Here is a 16164-nt window from a genome sequence, read left to right as displayed (position 1 = left end):
GTGCTGGCAAGTTGAATAACCATACAGGAAGAAAGTTTGGTAAGGTGTCACTGTGAGGAAGATAGATAGGAGAGGGACTGAGGTTGCCAGAAGCCTGGGCTGGGAAGCATCTGGGAATGAGAGGGCTGGAGTGAAACAAAGAAGAAAAATATTAGTGAGAAAAGAGGTGAGTGGGTTTGCCAAGCCAGAGACATGGACTTATCAGGCTTGATGGAAATCAAATAAGACAAAGCATGTCCATACAGTCATGTTAGACACCATTCCTGTTATTTATGGCATAAAGCAATGGTCCCCAACCTTTTTGGCACCTGGGTTTCACAGAAAATAATATTTCCATAGACTGTGGGGGCAGGTAGTTTTCATATGAGTCTGTAAGCAACTGATGTATTATGGTCTCTGTGCAGTCAAACCTCTTGCTAATGAGAATCTATATCTGCAGCCCCTCCCCAGTGCTAGCACCACCACCTCAGCTCCATCTCAGATCATCAGGCATTAGATCCTCATAAGGAGCTCAGCCTAAGGCCTTCACCTGCACAGTTCACTAGAGGGCTTGCGCTCCTAGGAGATACCAATGCCACGGCTGATGTGACAGGAGGCAGAGTTCAGGCAGTGAGGTGAGTGATGAGGAGCAGCTGCAAATACAGGCAAAGCTTCCCTCACTTGCCTGCCACTCACTCAATTCCTGCGATGTAGCCCGGTTCCTAACAGGTCACAGACTGTGCTGGTACTGGTCCTTGGCCCAAGGGTTGGGGACCACAGGCATAAGGCATGTAAACCAACCAGCAGGGAGACTAGGAGGAATATATAGTTTGATACCACAGAAATTTATATAGTAGAAGCTCACCTCAGCGTGAAAATATGGTACTAAGATCACAGGCTCCCCACTGTTTACACATGACACTTCCGATGCTTCATTTTGTACTGCGGTTAACAACAAAACAATTCATTTCATTAATTATTGAACTTGAGCCTATACTGAATGCATAATGCTAGACAGCTATGTCAGACACAGACTCTGATGACCAGTTTACAAGATGTTTGAGAAGTTTCAATTTTGAGCAGCTTAAGCAAAACCCATAAAATTGTCTTTCTCACTCTGTCCCCTCTCTCTAGACAACTGGGTAGTACAATGGGCTCTGTGGTTACTCTGCACAGATCCCCTTTGCTTTTTGCCATGCCCAGACCCAGTTGATATGGATGTTGAAATGATAACTGATATGCAGCTGCCCTCTTCTGCAGCTGCAATGAGGAATTGCCATTGGCTGAAAGGGGGCTAAGGCCACACATACCATAGGGGCAGACCACAAAGAATGTCTGAATAACACAGAAGGTACAAAAGACAGCCCACCTTTCTTCAAATGGGACCACCTTTAGGACATAATTCTAGATCTCTCTATTAGATCAGGTTGAAGTTAGCCCTGAGCTGAGGCCACACTTTTGCTCAGCTAGTCCGTTGCTCCCTGCATCTCCTGCTCCCTTTTCTCTGGGAGTATCCCTTTAATCATTCATTGTACCCAGGACCTCTTTTAAGGTTCTACTTCTAGAGAACACAATCTCATTTGTAGTGTGAGTTCCCTGCTTTTAGGAGGTCCTGACTTTGTAAATGGGCTTCTCCTATAGTCCCTGGTCCTTTGCTCCAGTGATAGAAAACTGATCTATCATGGTCTTCCAAGTATTACTTCTTGGATACAGCTACAAGTCAACAAAACTCTTAACACCAGTCTGCATTTTTCCTCCACTGCTACCCCACTGGATCAGTCCCTTCCCCATCTCTACTTACTGACCAACCAAAGGCATCCTACGCATCATTACCTCTTCTCTCTTACTTGCCTCAGTCACTGCAAGAAGCCCAGGGCTCCTGTGTGCAACAGTCCCCATATGCTGAGAAAAGCACGTGCAACTATTTCTGAATGTATCATAATTCATTTGAAAGCATCAACTCCTAATTTATAGTTGCTTTTTTTTCACTACTTATTTTTTCTATCCATGCATTGTTATCCAACTATTATCAAGTTAGAGATCCATGAAATATTCTGAAATTAAAAAGGACTTTGCGGGGGCAGCGCCTGTGGCTCAGTCGGTAAGGCGCCAGCCCCATATACCAAGGGTGGCGGGTTCAAACCCGGCCCCGGCCAAACTGCAACCAAAAAATAGCCGGGTGTTGTGGCGGGCGCCTGTAGTCCCAGCTACTCGGGAGGCTGAGGCAAAAGAATCGCTTAAGCCCAGGAGTTGGAGGTTGCTGTGAGCTGTGTGAGGCCATGGCACTCTACCGAGGGCCATAAAGTGAGACTCTCTCTCTACAAAAAAAAAAAAAAGGACTTTGCACACACAGGGAAGTTGGACACCGCAGCTCTAGATGACAAGAATAGGGTGGAAGACAGTGTGGGAAGAGACATAACTTCAAGAACCTTAGTTAAATCTGCTGTGAGCTCTATTCAGACTCCGAGAGACTCCCATTAACAATTCTGAAGCCTTAATAGAAGGTCTAGACCTGGGATTCTAAGCTGAATGGAATATTGTGAGTGAACTATAAGAACTACAGAAATCCAGTCCTCAAATAAAGCAGTTTGCAGAGTTAGGGGAGTTTATAGCAAGCTCTTTTGGCTGTTTTTCCAGCTTTTTCTATAGTCAATCCACATGTGTTCATTTCTTTATAGCACCAAATCTCAATGTGATAACTTCTGGGGGCAGAGTGGGTTTCTTGTGCATCGCTTATTAATAAAATAGGGTCTGCTGATGACTTTATAAGGTCATTTGAAGGATGAGGAAGTAAGAGAAAAATTTGTGAAAACATTCAGTAATGTTAGCTACTGCCGAAGGTGAATACCGCTCCTTTTTACCAGGTGCCATATTTTTATGCCATCAACCTAGTCTCCCATTTCTACAATCTTCCCAATTAGCCCTGAAGCAATGACATCATAAAGCACTGATGCTCTTTTGGCCTCTCTCCTGCTTTGATGGTGAGATCTCATAGCTACCAATGATATTTATAAAGGATTGTCAACACAGAGATCATTTTTTTGATTCATCTGTTACAAGAACAAGTTATGTATATTTGTAAACAATCAGAAAGTGAGCATGAATGAACCTCATAAGAGTAATGAGAATGTATTCTTTCCTCTCTGTGATGCACACACTGATTCAGTTACAGGCCCTACTCATTTGCCTCAAATCCATCCCTTTCCTCTGGGCCGGTTGTCACCCCTCAATATCCACCCTCTCTCTGTTACATCAGCATCCTAGCTGGTTTTCCTGATTCCTTTTACCAATCTCAAGTTCATCTTCACACTGCTGCCACTCAATACACCACATCTCAGTTCTGAGTATGCCTTCTTCCAGCGGGGAAGCAAAATGACCAGACGAGCAGTAGAAGGGCATAGGTGGCCGGTGGTAATGAACTTTATTTCCTTAAGAGGCCAGTTGTTACAGAACTTTAAAGTCTAGTAACAAGAGAGATAAGTGAGAATCCCTTGTGAGGTCCTTAGAAGTGATGAATCCAAATGCTCTGCAACCTTTTGTAACATGGTCTCACTTTACCTGCACAATGTAATTTTCTACAATCAACCTGAGACAAATCAAGGACTGTCTCCTCCCTGTTTCTCTCACACTTAAGTTTCAGTTTGTTATTACTGTCTATCACCTAAAAATAAACCATTAGCTCCCAGGAAGTTGGGGTAGCATCTGATCTGCATCTCGTCCATGTCTGTGTTTCCAGTAACTAGCACAAGCCTGACATTGCTAAGTACTTAAAGGGTTATTAGGCACAGATAAACTCCACATGCTAGATTAAGAATTTTTTTTATTTCAGGTTAATGTGAGGGTACAAACAAGTAGGTTACAATATTTTCATTTATTAGGAGAAATCCCTCTTATAAGTTGTGTCCCACATCCAAGAGGTATACCGTATACCTTTACATTGTACCCATTAAGTGGGAGTACACCAATCCTCTCCATCTCCCCCTACCACAGACCCCTCCCCCCAACTTGAATTGATCTGTGTTTTTCTCTTATGCTGGTTTCATTTAGTATTGAATGCATGGGATATTTGCTTTTCCATTCTTGGGATACTTTACTAAGAAGAATGTGTTTCAACTCCAGGTTAATACAAAAGATGTAAAGTCTCCATCTTTTTTGTGGCTGAATAGTATTCCGTGGTATACATACACCACAGTTTATTATTCTATTCCTGAGTTGATGGGCATTTAGGTTGTAACTAACTCATGGAAAGTTTTCAATAACAAGTAAATTTAGAGTTGGGTCTTGACAGACTAGTAAAATTGTGTCAAATGGGGGATGGAAGGAAATGTATTGGTAAAGAGAACAGAGTATTCAAAAATTAATCTCTTGTTTTCTAGTCCCCCAGACAGGATCTGTGGGTCTAAAGAGGTGATTTTCAACCTGTGTGTCTTGGCTCACTGTACCATGAGAGGATCTTAGGTGTGCCATGAAAATTTTTAAAGATCATTAATTGAGTTCTTTTCTTTTTTTTTTTATTAAGTCATATATACATAGATCATGAATATACTTATGCCTTTGTGGGATTCAATGTGTTAATTATTTGTACACATTGGAGTGCTTACATCCTACTAATTAACATAGCTTTCACCTTATTTACTTAATCACAGTGTTAAGACATTTGTGTTCAATACTTGATAGGTTTGACTTGTACCCTTGCAATGTGCCCCATAGGTGTGGTCCCACCATTAATCCTCCCTTTATCGAACCACCTCCCTCCCTTCCTATTCCCCTCCCCTTCCACCCTTCATCCTGGGCTATAGTTGTGATTCATCTCTCATATGAAAGTGTGAGTGATTATAAATTGGTTTTATAGTAGTACTGAGTACATTGGATATTCTTTTTCTATTCCTGAGATACTTTACTAAGAAGAATATTTCTAAAGAAGTTCAAAGCACAGTAAGTATGTTATTTTTTTTCTCTTTGTTTTGCTCAACATAATTTAAGTGTGCAGCAGAAGTTTAACTATAGGTTCAAGTGTGCTGTGAGATTTAAAAAAAAAAAAAAAAGATTGAAAAATACTAGTCTAAAGACAGTACACTTCCAACCCTGAATGCCTCTGGTGAAGAAGGTAACATGAACTGCCCTCTGCAGAACCACGGCCATACTGGAATACCTTCATTTCAAAAATAAAACCAGATTGCTAGAGGGGGTAGAGTTCCTCCTGCCTGTAAGTTAAAGGGCCTAAACTTCCTGGGATCCAAGATGGCTTGGCCCCAATCTTGAGTGCCTGGATTTATCACTATGGATCTCCAAGATACATCTGTTAAACACACGCACACACACACACACTCACACACAATTTGCTTGATTATTCAAACAAGTAAAACTCAACTAAATAAACAGCTCCCTCTAATGCTGTTCCTATCTGAAGTAATAACTTACCCTAGGCTCCCAAAGCCCTCACCTTGGAATTGAGTAAATGAGCCCCACACATAATTAGGTCCCAGGGTATCTGCATCCTCCCAGCCCCAGGGTGACTCTCAGAATGTCTTCAGGGAGTGACCCCAAGAAGCCCAACTGGCTGATCCCTGGAGAGCATCCATTCTGACTACAAAGGTTCTCCCACATAGACAGACTGTCAGGAATACCTGTGGTTCCCAAGCCTGACCACATTTCTACTAGAACATGCTCATCCCTGCCTGCTGGGCCTTAGTCTGTCCTATGCTCTTTTGCTCACCTTGCTCATCCCTGCACCTGCACACTGTGGCCAAGGGAGCCCCACACTTCAATCTTTACTCCTCAGCCTCCTCCAGCCCACCTCTCCCGTGTGCCTCAGTGCTAGGCAGGGCCACGTAAGTGCTCTTTAGGAAAGGGAACAGAATGGGGCTTGTTACCCATGGGCTGACTTTGATTTATTGTGGAATAACAGCTCTCATCAACAACTGGGAGGTCTTCATATGCTCTTCTTTCCCTTGGCTTCCTTTGAAGAATTATAAGCTTCCAAGTGTGGAGGATGCTAACCAGGTCACAGTAGCCATTCTTCTACCTCAAGATAGACAGGCTTCAGCCAGATCACATGACTCTGACCTGGTCCACTAGGAACCTTATTGGTATTTGAAATAGCACAATTCTTTCTTGGGCAGGATCAACACATATATTGCATCTAGCATCCCTAATTGCCAATATCATCCATGCCTGTCATTATAAAAATCCAAAGCTCTGCCAGGCATTTCTGGTTTCACCAGAGAGGTGCCCTACCTCTGTGGTAGACTACTGCCTAGTAAGAGCTCACAGCCCTCACAGAAAGCAAGTCTTTATCCACACACTTTTATGTCAAATGATTTTATGTATTGGGAAATATTCTCTATTGCACCTTTTTTTCTTTTTTAGTGCTCTTAATGTAAATGGTTAACAGTTGGTCGTCAACTTCTTTTAAATGGAGTTTTATGAAGTTCAAGAAAGTCTTCATGTTCACTAACCATCATTGATATGATTTACTTTATTCAAAAGGTAACTTTTTGAATATGCATAAGCAAATCAGAATATAATTTAAATACCCTACAGAAGCTTACTGTTTCCAGAGACAAAAATGTGAAATATTGCATAAATTGAACTGATCCCCATCCTTCGACAAAGTAATATATCTGTAATGTAACTCTTTTATATTCAGGGTTGGATTTTTGCTTTAGGTGAGGGACACTTAAATTTGCTGCATCTTTCCTAATCGTATTGTTTACCTCTGCAGAGTAGGTGTATGCCTACTCGCAGAGTTGTTTTGGCTGTAAATTTGCCTTATAGTTTAGGGAAGGTAAAGACGTAGCATAGTTTATAACATGTGAATCAGTGCTGTGAACTGTCAGCAGACTTCCGTCATTCAGACAGAAGTGGGGAGAGGCTGGTGGTTGCTTGAGATTTGCTTTTGTTCTTGAGGACAAGATGAGCCTTTCTGCTTTGCTTCTACTTTCTAAAAGATGTGCAAGAGGGACGATTCATAGTCTTGACAGAAACAAAGTATCCAGTCCATCCCTAAAAAAATGGTTTTCAAACACCCAATTCATGCATAATCCTGAACTAGAGAAATATGAAAAGATAGAGAAGTTATTATAAACTTGCTGAGTGTTTGTGTAAGGAGAGGCAGCAATAATAGGTATAGAAAATAATCCAAATAGAGGTGAGAACATCAGAGTATAATATGATTTTATGGAGGGATGAAAGCTTGCATTGATCTCTGAAAAATAGGAGAGAATGAAATAAGAGAATAGGGAGCAGCCATTCCAGATGTCAGGGAGGATGAGCAGAAGTGGATCAGGAACGTGCATGGTTATACAGGAAGAAAGAAAGAGACTGTGTGATTCTGGATTGCATTGGAAAGCAAAAGTATTTTAAGTAATGATAAATAAGCCCACAGATTAACTTGAATCCACGAGGAAATGTATCCCTAGATTTAGAGCTGAGAATTAATGACAACCAATTTCAGAAATATGTTTAAACTGCTTTGCAGAAACCATGTGACTTTTATTCTTCTACACTTTAGATTTGGTGACCACTCAAGGATGAGAGAGAACTATACTCTAATCACTGAGTTTATTTTGCAAGGTTTCTCCAGCTTCCATGAGCACCAGATCACCCTTTTTGGGGTTTTCCTTGCACTCTATGTCCTCACCCTAGCAGGCAATGTGATCATCGTAAGCATCATCCGAATTGATCATCACCTTCACACACCCATGTACTTCTTCCTAAGCATGCTGTCCACTTCAGAGACTGTGTACACACTGGTCATTCTCCCAAGGATGCTTTCCAGCCTTGTAGGCATGAGCCAGTCCATATCACTGGCAGGTTGTGCCACACAGATGTTTTTTTTTGTAACCTTTGGCATTACCAACTGCTTCCTGCTCACAGCAATGGGATATGACCGCTATGTGGCCATCTGCAACCCTCTGAGATACACAGTTATTATGAATAAGAGGGTATGTGCCCAGCTGGTTTTGGGGGCCTGCAGCATTGGCTTGATTGTAGCAATAACACAGGTGACATCTGTGTTCAGATTACCTTTCTGTGCCACAAAGGTGGCCCATTTCTTCTGTGACATCCGACCTGTGATGAAGCTCTCCTGTGTTGACACCACTGTCAATGAGATCTTGACTTTGATCATCAGTGTGCTGGTGCTTGTTGTACCCATGGGTCTGGTTTTCATCTCTTATGTTCTCATTATCTCTACAATCCTCAAGATTGCCTCTGCTGAGGGCAGGAAGAAGGCCTTTGCCACCTGTGCCTCCCACCTCACTGTGGTCATTGTCCACTATGGCTGTGCCTCCATCGCCTACCTCAAGCCCAAGTCAGAGAACACCAGGGATCAGGACCAGCTGATCTCTGTGACTTACACTGTCATCACCCCCCTACTGAACCCTGTGGTGTACACCCTGAGGAACAAAGAGGTCAAGGATGCTCTGTTCAGGGCTGTTGGTGGGAAGCTCTCTTGATAATCCGGGAAAATTCCTCCTGAAGCTCTAAGCATCCACTCTTTACAGGAATCGGAGGAGTAAACTCACAAACCCTTGGCTTCTAGAGACTGGCCCCTTAAATAGGAGGCAAAAAAAGAATAATAGCTTTGTACCTTGGAAGTCTAAGGCTTTAACTGGATGAGGTGTTGGCTCTGCTTTTGTGGATAATTAGACAAACAATGATAAGAGACACCTGAAGAAAAGGTCAGGAAGTAGTGTGGACCAAGAATTTCTTAGTGACCTTTTGGTTTCCTTGGGAATTTCCACCCAGTGAAGATGGTAGAAAGCCTATTTGAAAAAGACAAAATCCAGGATACGCTCTGAAGTTTTTCCTAAAATTCCTTCCTATAAAGAGCATGGCTGCTTCTAAAAGTGAAATCTCTGCTACAGTCTGTTTATACTTAACATATCAAGTAATAAGTCACTGTGTAAACAGGCAGGGTAGCATTGGGATGAGGCAGAACAGAGGAAATGGATTTCCTTTCCTGGCTGTGTTCATTCATCCCAGGTTCAAGCAAAACAGTTTATTAAAAACAAGGAACACAGACAATTTAGCTAGAGATGGTGGAAATTCCAGATCTTGTCATCTTGACAGTCTCTTGTGAGCACATTCCAAGAAGCTTCTGGGTGAGTTCAAGTACTGTTAATTTGACTCAGAAAGAATATAACTGGCAAGAGTGATGAATGAGGCAGTGTGCTGGATCCTGTGCAAATAAAGATGAAAATGTCCTGCTGTCTGGTTCTGGGAAGCTAAGAGTCTGGTGGCAAAAACAAACACAGTATGGTTTCAATTCTTTATAAGTGGCATATACAAATGATTAAAAGAGAGCTGAGAAAGAGAGAGGGAGGGACCGAAGAAAGAGATAGGGAGTAAGGGACTAGGGGGTCGGGGGAGAGAGAGAGAGACTTTTTGGAGTTGCCTGAGATGTCAGAAGTCTTCAGAGGGGAGGTGATCTGGAATGGTTTCAAAAAACTGACAAGAACCGGTGATGGATACCCCCAATTACCCTAATTTGGTTATTTCTCACTGTATGTCTGAATCAAAGCATCACATGCACCCTATAAAGATATACTACTGTTATGTAACCATAACAATGAAGTTTTTAAACATTTAAAAAATAACCACATTGATAAGAAATTGTCTGATGGACAAATTGGGGGAAAATAATTCCAAAGAGAAGAGAAGAAGAGACAATATAAGCAGTACAGGTGCAGGTTTAAAATCAAGAGTACTGTGCAGGGAATGGAGAATGATTTAGTGTGCTGACTCCAGGACATGCAGGAATAGAGAATAGTTTGAAGGTGGGTAGACCAGAAGGGTAAATGGGGGGGGGGGGGCTTATATGACAAACTAAGGAATTTCAGCCTAAGTTTTAGACAATGGGAATCACCAGGAATCAGAAAAACTAGGGTTCAGATTATGAGTCTTTGTGAATTTTTGAAATCCTTATTGTACTTAATTAGCTCCACTGAGATGTCTAAAAAACTATATAGACTCCAAGCAAAAAGAAATCATGAGAAAATGACTAAAGTATTTTGAGGGAGTATGCAGAAATGAGTATGTATTTAAGGAGAAGCTGATTAAGACAGACAGAGAGGGCATGGAGGCAGAGATTGACCAAGGATTATCATGTGATTTGGGGTAGAAGGTGCAGACGAGGAGAATAAGGACTTGCTGTCAAATCCGGACAGGTGGGTAGAGGGAGGGGGATTGGTGGGATTACACCTGTGGTGCATCTTACAACCAGGAAGGCTATGTTAACCATTGTGATAATAACGTGTCAAACAGTCTATGAAACTAGTATATGAAGCCCCATGATCATATCAATGTACACAGCTATGATTTAGTTAAAAAAAAATGAATAAAAAAAAATCCATGACAAGGGTGGACCTCAGACCTGGTGGCACCATGGCCTCAGGACATGCTTTCTACCAGGAGTAGAGGATAGACACATTAAACCTTAAAGCAGTGGTTCTCAACCTTCCTAATGCCATGGCCCTTTAATACAGTTCCTGTGGGTCACGACCCACAGGTTGAGAACCGCTGCTTTAAAGCCTTAAGAAGAAGATGTAGAGGCCCAAAGGTACATATATCTGCACTTCAAACCATAAAGGAATTGCCAGGCCTTCTCTCATATAATAAGATGGTTAAAGTAGCTAAGAGAAGTTGTTAACTGGCAAATGAAAAAAGTGAATAATTAAAAGCAAAATATTGCTGGGAAAGATTTTCACAATATTCATGAAAGGTTCACTATATTCCAGATAATTTGTGCTAGACATGGGAAATGGAAAGTTGAAATGAACCCTACACATCCCCTGAATAAAGAAATGCCTAGTCTTTCAGGGGAGATAGGCTTATGCAGAACTCTCTATAATGCAATGTGATGGAGAAATGGACAAAGTATCCTTACTATTTAATAACAAAGATGCAATAAGCCTTGGGAATTTTTTCCTCTGGTCTATATAAAGCTAAATCACACCAAGATGAGAGTTGACTTTACATGCTGGAGTTCAGTGAAATAAATTTCTGTTACCTGGACAATAAGTCTGCCTTGATCTTTGTATGAAGCAAGTCTTGGGGCCAAGGGTTATGCACCTCCCTCAGACACCACACAGAACATTTTATCACCACAGACTTCTAGAACATTTATCACCAAGATTTTTCAGAAATTTTGTTTGAACAGAATAGCTTAACAGTCAGACATTATGGAATCAAATGTTTCCAATATCCCTTCTCACCCTATTTAGGAACCAGCTGTAAGACTTTTTCACCTGCTGAACAGGTCCAGCCTGTCACTGAATATTTGGCTGGATCAAACGAGCAGAATCTAACTCCTTCCTTGGGATTATTTTGGGCATAATTCACGCTCACTATCACTTCTCCTACTTTCTGGTCCCTTGCCACAAGACATTTTCCCAACCATTATCTCTCTAGGTCCTCAGGATAACCCCAAGGGAGATAGGGATAAGACTCTCCATTATACAAACATACAGCTAAAATAGAAAAAGTGAGTGAAGGTGGAACTTGAACTTCCACTAGTTGGCTGATATTTTCTGTTCATCCAGCATATATCACAGTGGGGATACTGATGCACTAGACAAGTCCAGGTAGGCAAAATTTAAATGCTCCAGGACTGAAACTTCCCAAATAAAACAAAAGCTTATTCTCAAGCCTTTTCCAAGAGAGAGGAATCTGGGTCCTGTTTGAAAAAACCACCCAGGATCTTTACTGTAGCCAGTGAAGACCAGAAAGGATGAATGTCTCTAGCACAGGGCAAGCTGAAAAGTCTTTTTCGAGAGCAGCCAGCTAAGATTTTAGAAAACATGAGTATCCATTTTCTCCATTATTAAAAGCAAATCATAGGAAAGCATTTAGAGATCCATAAGCAAATGTGATCTTTACTTTAATGGATCTCAGAAGACACTGAACTGGGTGAGGTTCAATGCCAGGTGCTGGGAATACAGTGGTGAATTGTACTAAATGTCTAGACTCTGGACAGGGAGATAGAGATATGTTTACACACAAATTATGCTACATTTTGGCAAACTGATGAGTGCTCAACTATAGCTTCAACCCAGCAATGGAAGGATAGAAGGAAGAATGATTTAGCTCTAATTAACATTTTTAAATTACAAAAAAAGAAAACAAATTCAGGTTCTTGTCCAGTCACTCAGTTCAGCTCTCCTTAATCACTTACTAAACCCTCATAGCAGTAGAGGGTCACAATATGTAGTAGAGAGATTTGAGATCTATATGATAGTCTTCTTTGGAAGAAAACCTCCAGCAACTCAAGGTGTAAACTCTTGTTTTTGAAGGAGCCACCTAAGATTTTAGAGAGCATGATTAGCTCAGTCACTGACTGCACAGCCAGGTTGAGGAAAGAATGGGACAAATGCCTTTGCAATAATATCTCTGTTGGGAACATTCTCCTCTCTCACCACAACCCACAGACACACATATATCTCTGAGACATATGGGTTGGGTGGGGAGTGGAGGGACATAATGTAAATAGTCTGGAAGACCCTGAACTGGGATGGTGGATAATGATTCATCTACAAAGACCTTATAAAGTAGAGAGTCAGAAAATGTAAGTGACTCAATGAATAATGGAGAGATAAAAAATGAGAGAGCTAGACCTTGACCCCAGTCTGCTGACATCAAACCTTCTCATTATTTTGCATCTGTGAGGTATGGCCAGTAAAACTGGACTTCTATCCAAAGTCCTGCATGGGATCTCAGCATTCACAAAAACAGAACTCTTCTCCTTTAAAGAAAGTATATTTGGTTAAGTAAAGATAGGAGTATGTATTTGATATAGTTGGGAAAATAAAGGGGGAAAGGTTACATATTTTTCTTTGGTGATAGAACTGAGTTTCTTAACAAAGACTAGAAGACGCTGCAGTTAGTAGATGTCACCCGGGAGCGCTCCATGGATATTCAAAATAACTGCAGGATGGACCATGCTCTCACCAGAGCCTGGGCTTTTATTCTATCTGCTCACTCACCATCTCCAGGCCATCTCATTTTTCCCTCTTTGGCTTTTGGACTCCCAGCCTCAACAGCTCCCTCACTCTTGCCCTGGGGATGAACCTACCCTAACCTCTTACAGCCTGTTGTCCCTCAATGCAGCATGTCAGCAGCATAAGAATAGTTTATAAAGCAATTTTATTTGGTCCTCCCCCACAAACCTGCGATGCTGGCAAGGATGTCGTACTTTTTCTGTTAGGATTCTGAGACTCAGAGGAGATAGGTGATCATTCTGAAAGGCAATCAAAATCAGACAGCTGGTGATTGTCAGAATTTCTATTTCAATTCAGTTAGTCGAACCAATCCACCCTCTTGGACCATGTTTGCTTGAGACATGTTTCTCATTTATTCTGTAGCAACTGAGTTTTAACTTTAGCATACCTCCATCCTGATAAGTAAACCCATCTGGAATCAAGTAGTTTCTGTTTTCCTTGAAAATGACAGCAAGGCATGTCCTCAGGCAGGCTGTGTTGTTCCACTGTTGTGACTCAGTAAGAAGGGACTTTTATTGCTGCTTCCATAGAGTCTCAGTTTGCCTAAACATAAAGGCTGCTTTTCACACATCCCTCCTCCATCTTGTTCCTCACTATTGTTCCCCTCCTTTCTTGTACAACTTCTTCAGCCTCTTCTATTCTAGAGGCTCTTATAGATGTCTTTGATCTTTTATGAGGAACAGTCTAAACAGGTAGTTGGGGTTAGAGAAATGCTAAGCCAATTCTGGATTGATTCCAGCTGACTGCTGTCAGTAAACCTCTCTAAAGGTCTCTAAGCAACCAGAAGGACATCCAGCATTGAACCTTAGTTCCAAACTCTCAGGATGTCCCTGGTGTTGCTCCTATAAGACTGATTCATCAAGAGGAGGAGCAAGATGGCGGCCGAGTAACAGCTTCCTTGCATCTGGGCACCGTGAGTCTGGGGAGATAGGACTCCAGGCATCTCTGGCTGGTGGGATCTGCCTAAAATAAATATAAATAAAATAGATAAACCATTGGCCAGACTAACGAGGAATAGAAAAGTAAAATCTCTAGTAACCTCAATCAGAAATGATAAAGGGGAAATAACAACTGATCCCACAGAGATACAAGAGATCATCTCTGAATACTACCAGAAACTCTACACCCAGAAATTTGACAATGTGAAGGAAATGGATCAATATTTGGAATCACACCCTCTCCCTAGACTCAGCCAGGAAGAAATAGAGCTCCTGAACAGACCAATTTCAAGCACTGAGATCAAAGAAACAATAAAAAATCTTCCAACCAAAAAATGCCCTGGTCCAGATGGCTTCACTCCAGAATTCTATCAAACCTTCAAGGAAGAGCTTATTCCTGTACTGCAGAAATTATTCCAAAAAACTGAGGAAGAAGGAATCTTCCCCAACACATTCTATGAAGCAAACATCACCCTGATACCAAAACCAGGAAAAGACCCAAACAAAAAGGAAAATTTCAGACCAATGTCACTCATGAATATAGATGCAAAAATTCTCAACAAAATCCTAGCCAATAGATTACAGCTTATCATCAAAAAAGTCATTCATCATGATCAAGTAGGCTTCATCCCAGGGATGCAAGGCTGGTTTAACATACGCAAGTCTATAAACGTTATCCACCATATTAACAGAGGCAAAAATAAAGATCACATGATCCTCTCAATAGATGCAGAAAAAGCATTTGATAAAATCCAGCATCCTTTTCTAATTAGAACACTGAAGAGTATAGGCATAGGTGGCACATTTCTAAAACTGATTGAAGCTATCTATGATAAACCCACAGTCAATATTGTACTGAATGAAATAAAACTCAAAGCTTTTCCTCTTAGAACTGGAACCAGACAAGGTTGTCCTCTGTCACCTTTACTATTCAACATAGTGCTGGAAGTTCTAGCCAATACAATTAGGCAAGACAAGGAAATAAAGGAATCCAAATGGGAGCAGAGGAGGTCAAACTCTCCCTCTTTGCTGATGACATGATCTTATACTTAGAGAACCCCAAAGACTCAACCACAAGACTCCTAGAAGTCATCAAAAAATACAGTAATGTTTCAGGATATAAAATCAATGTCCACAAGTCAGTAGCCTTTGTATACACCAATAACAGTCAAGATGAGAAGCTAATTAAGGACACAACTCCCTTCACCATAGTTTCAAAGAAAATGAAATACCTAGGACTATACCTAATGAAGGAGGTGAAGGACCTCTATAAAGAAAACTATGAAATCCTCAGAAAGGAAATAACAGAGGATATTAAAAAATGGAAGAACATACCATGCTCAGGGATGGGAAGAATCAACATTGTTAAAATGTCTATACTTCCCAAAGCAATCTACCTATTCAATGCCATTCCTATCAAAATACCAACATTGTACTTTCAAGATTTGGAAAAAATGATTCTGCATTTTGTATGGAACCGGAAAAAAACCCTTATAGCTAAGGCAGTTCTTAGTAATAAAAATAAAGCTGGGGGCATCAGCATACCAGATTTTAGTCTGTACTACAAAGCCATAGTGCTCAAGACAGCATGGTACTGGCACAAAAATAGAGACATAGACACATGGAATCGAATTGGAAACCAAGAAATGAAACTAACATCTTACAACCACCTAATCTTTGATAAACCAAACAAGAACATACCTTGGGGGAAAGACTCCCTATTCAATAAATGGTGTTGGGAGAACTGGATGTCTACATGTAAAAGACTGAAACTGGACCCACACCTTTCCCCACTCACAAAAATTGATTCAAGATGTATAAAGGACTTAAATTGAAGGCATGAAACAATAAAAATCCTCCAAGAAAGCACAGGAAAAACACTGGAAGATATTGGCCTGGGGAAAGACTTCATGAAGAAGACTGCCATGGCAATTGCAACAACAACAAAAATAAACAAATGGGACTTCATTAAACTGAAAAGCTTCTGTACAGCTAAGGAGACAAGAACCAAAGCAAAGAGACAACCTACACAATGGGAAAGGATATTTGCATATTTTCAATCAGACAAAAGCTTGATAACTAGGATCTATAGAGAACTCAAATTAATCCACATGAAAAAAGCCAACAATCCCTTATATCAATGGGCAAGAGATATAAATAGAACCTTCTCTAAAGATGACAGATGAATGGCTAACAAACACATGAAAAAAATGTTCATCATCTCTATATATTAGAGAAATGCAAAT

General features: G+C 41.0%; 1 protein-coding gene across 1 annotated transcript in view; it reads left to right on the top strand.

The window, feature by feature from the left end:
- The first annotated feature begins 7497 nt into the window (after positions 1-7497).
- The window catches only part of LOC128597394 (putative olfactory receptor 10J6), a 116417-nt gene continuing 107750 nt past the window's right edge, over positions 7498-16164 (top strand). Inside the window, exon 1 of the mRNA XM_053607748.1 lies at positions 7498-8008. Within this exon, the coding sequence (XP_053463723.1) occupies positions 7512-8008 (497 nt within the window). The 5' untranslated portion in view covers positions 7498-7511. The remainder of the gene's footprint in view (positions 8009-16164) is intronic.

The sequence above is a fragment of the Nycticebus coucang genome, chromosome 10 (genome assembly GCF_027406575.1).
Source record: "Nycticebus coucang isolate mNycCou1 chromosome 10, mNycCou1.pri, whole genome shotgun sequence".
NCBI classification, from domain to species: Eukaryota; Metazoa; Chordata; class Mammalia; order Primates; family Lorisidae; genus Nycticebus; species Nycticebus coucang.
The sequence above is the reverse complement of the archived record's forward strand: the minus strand, read 5'-3'. Positions and strand labels throughout refer to the sequence as shown.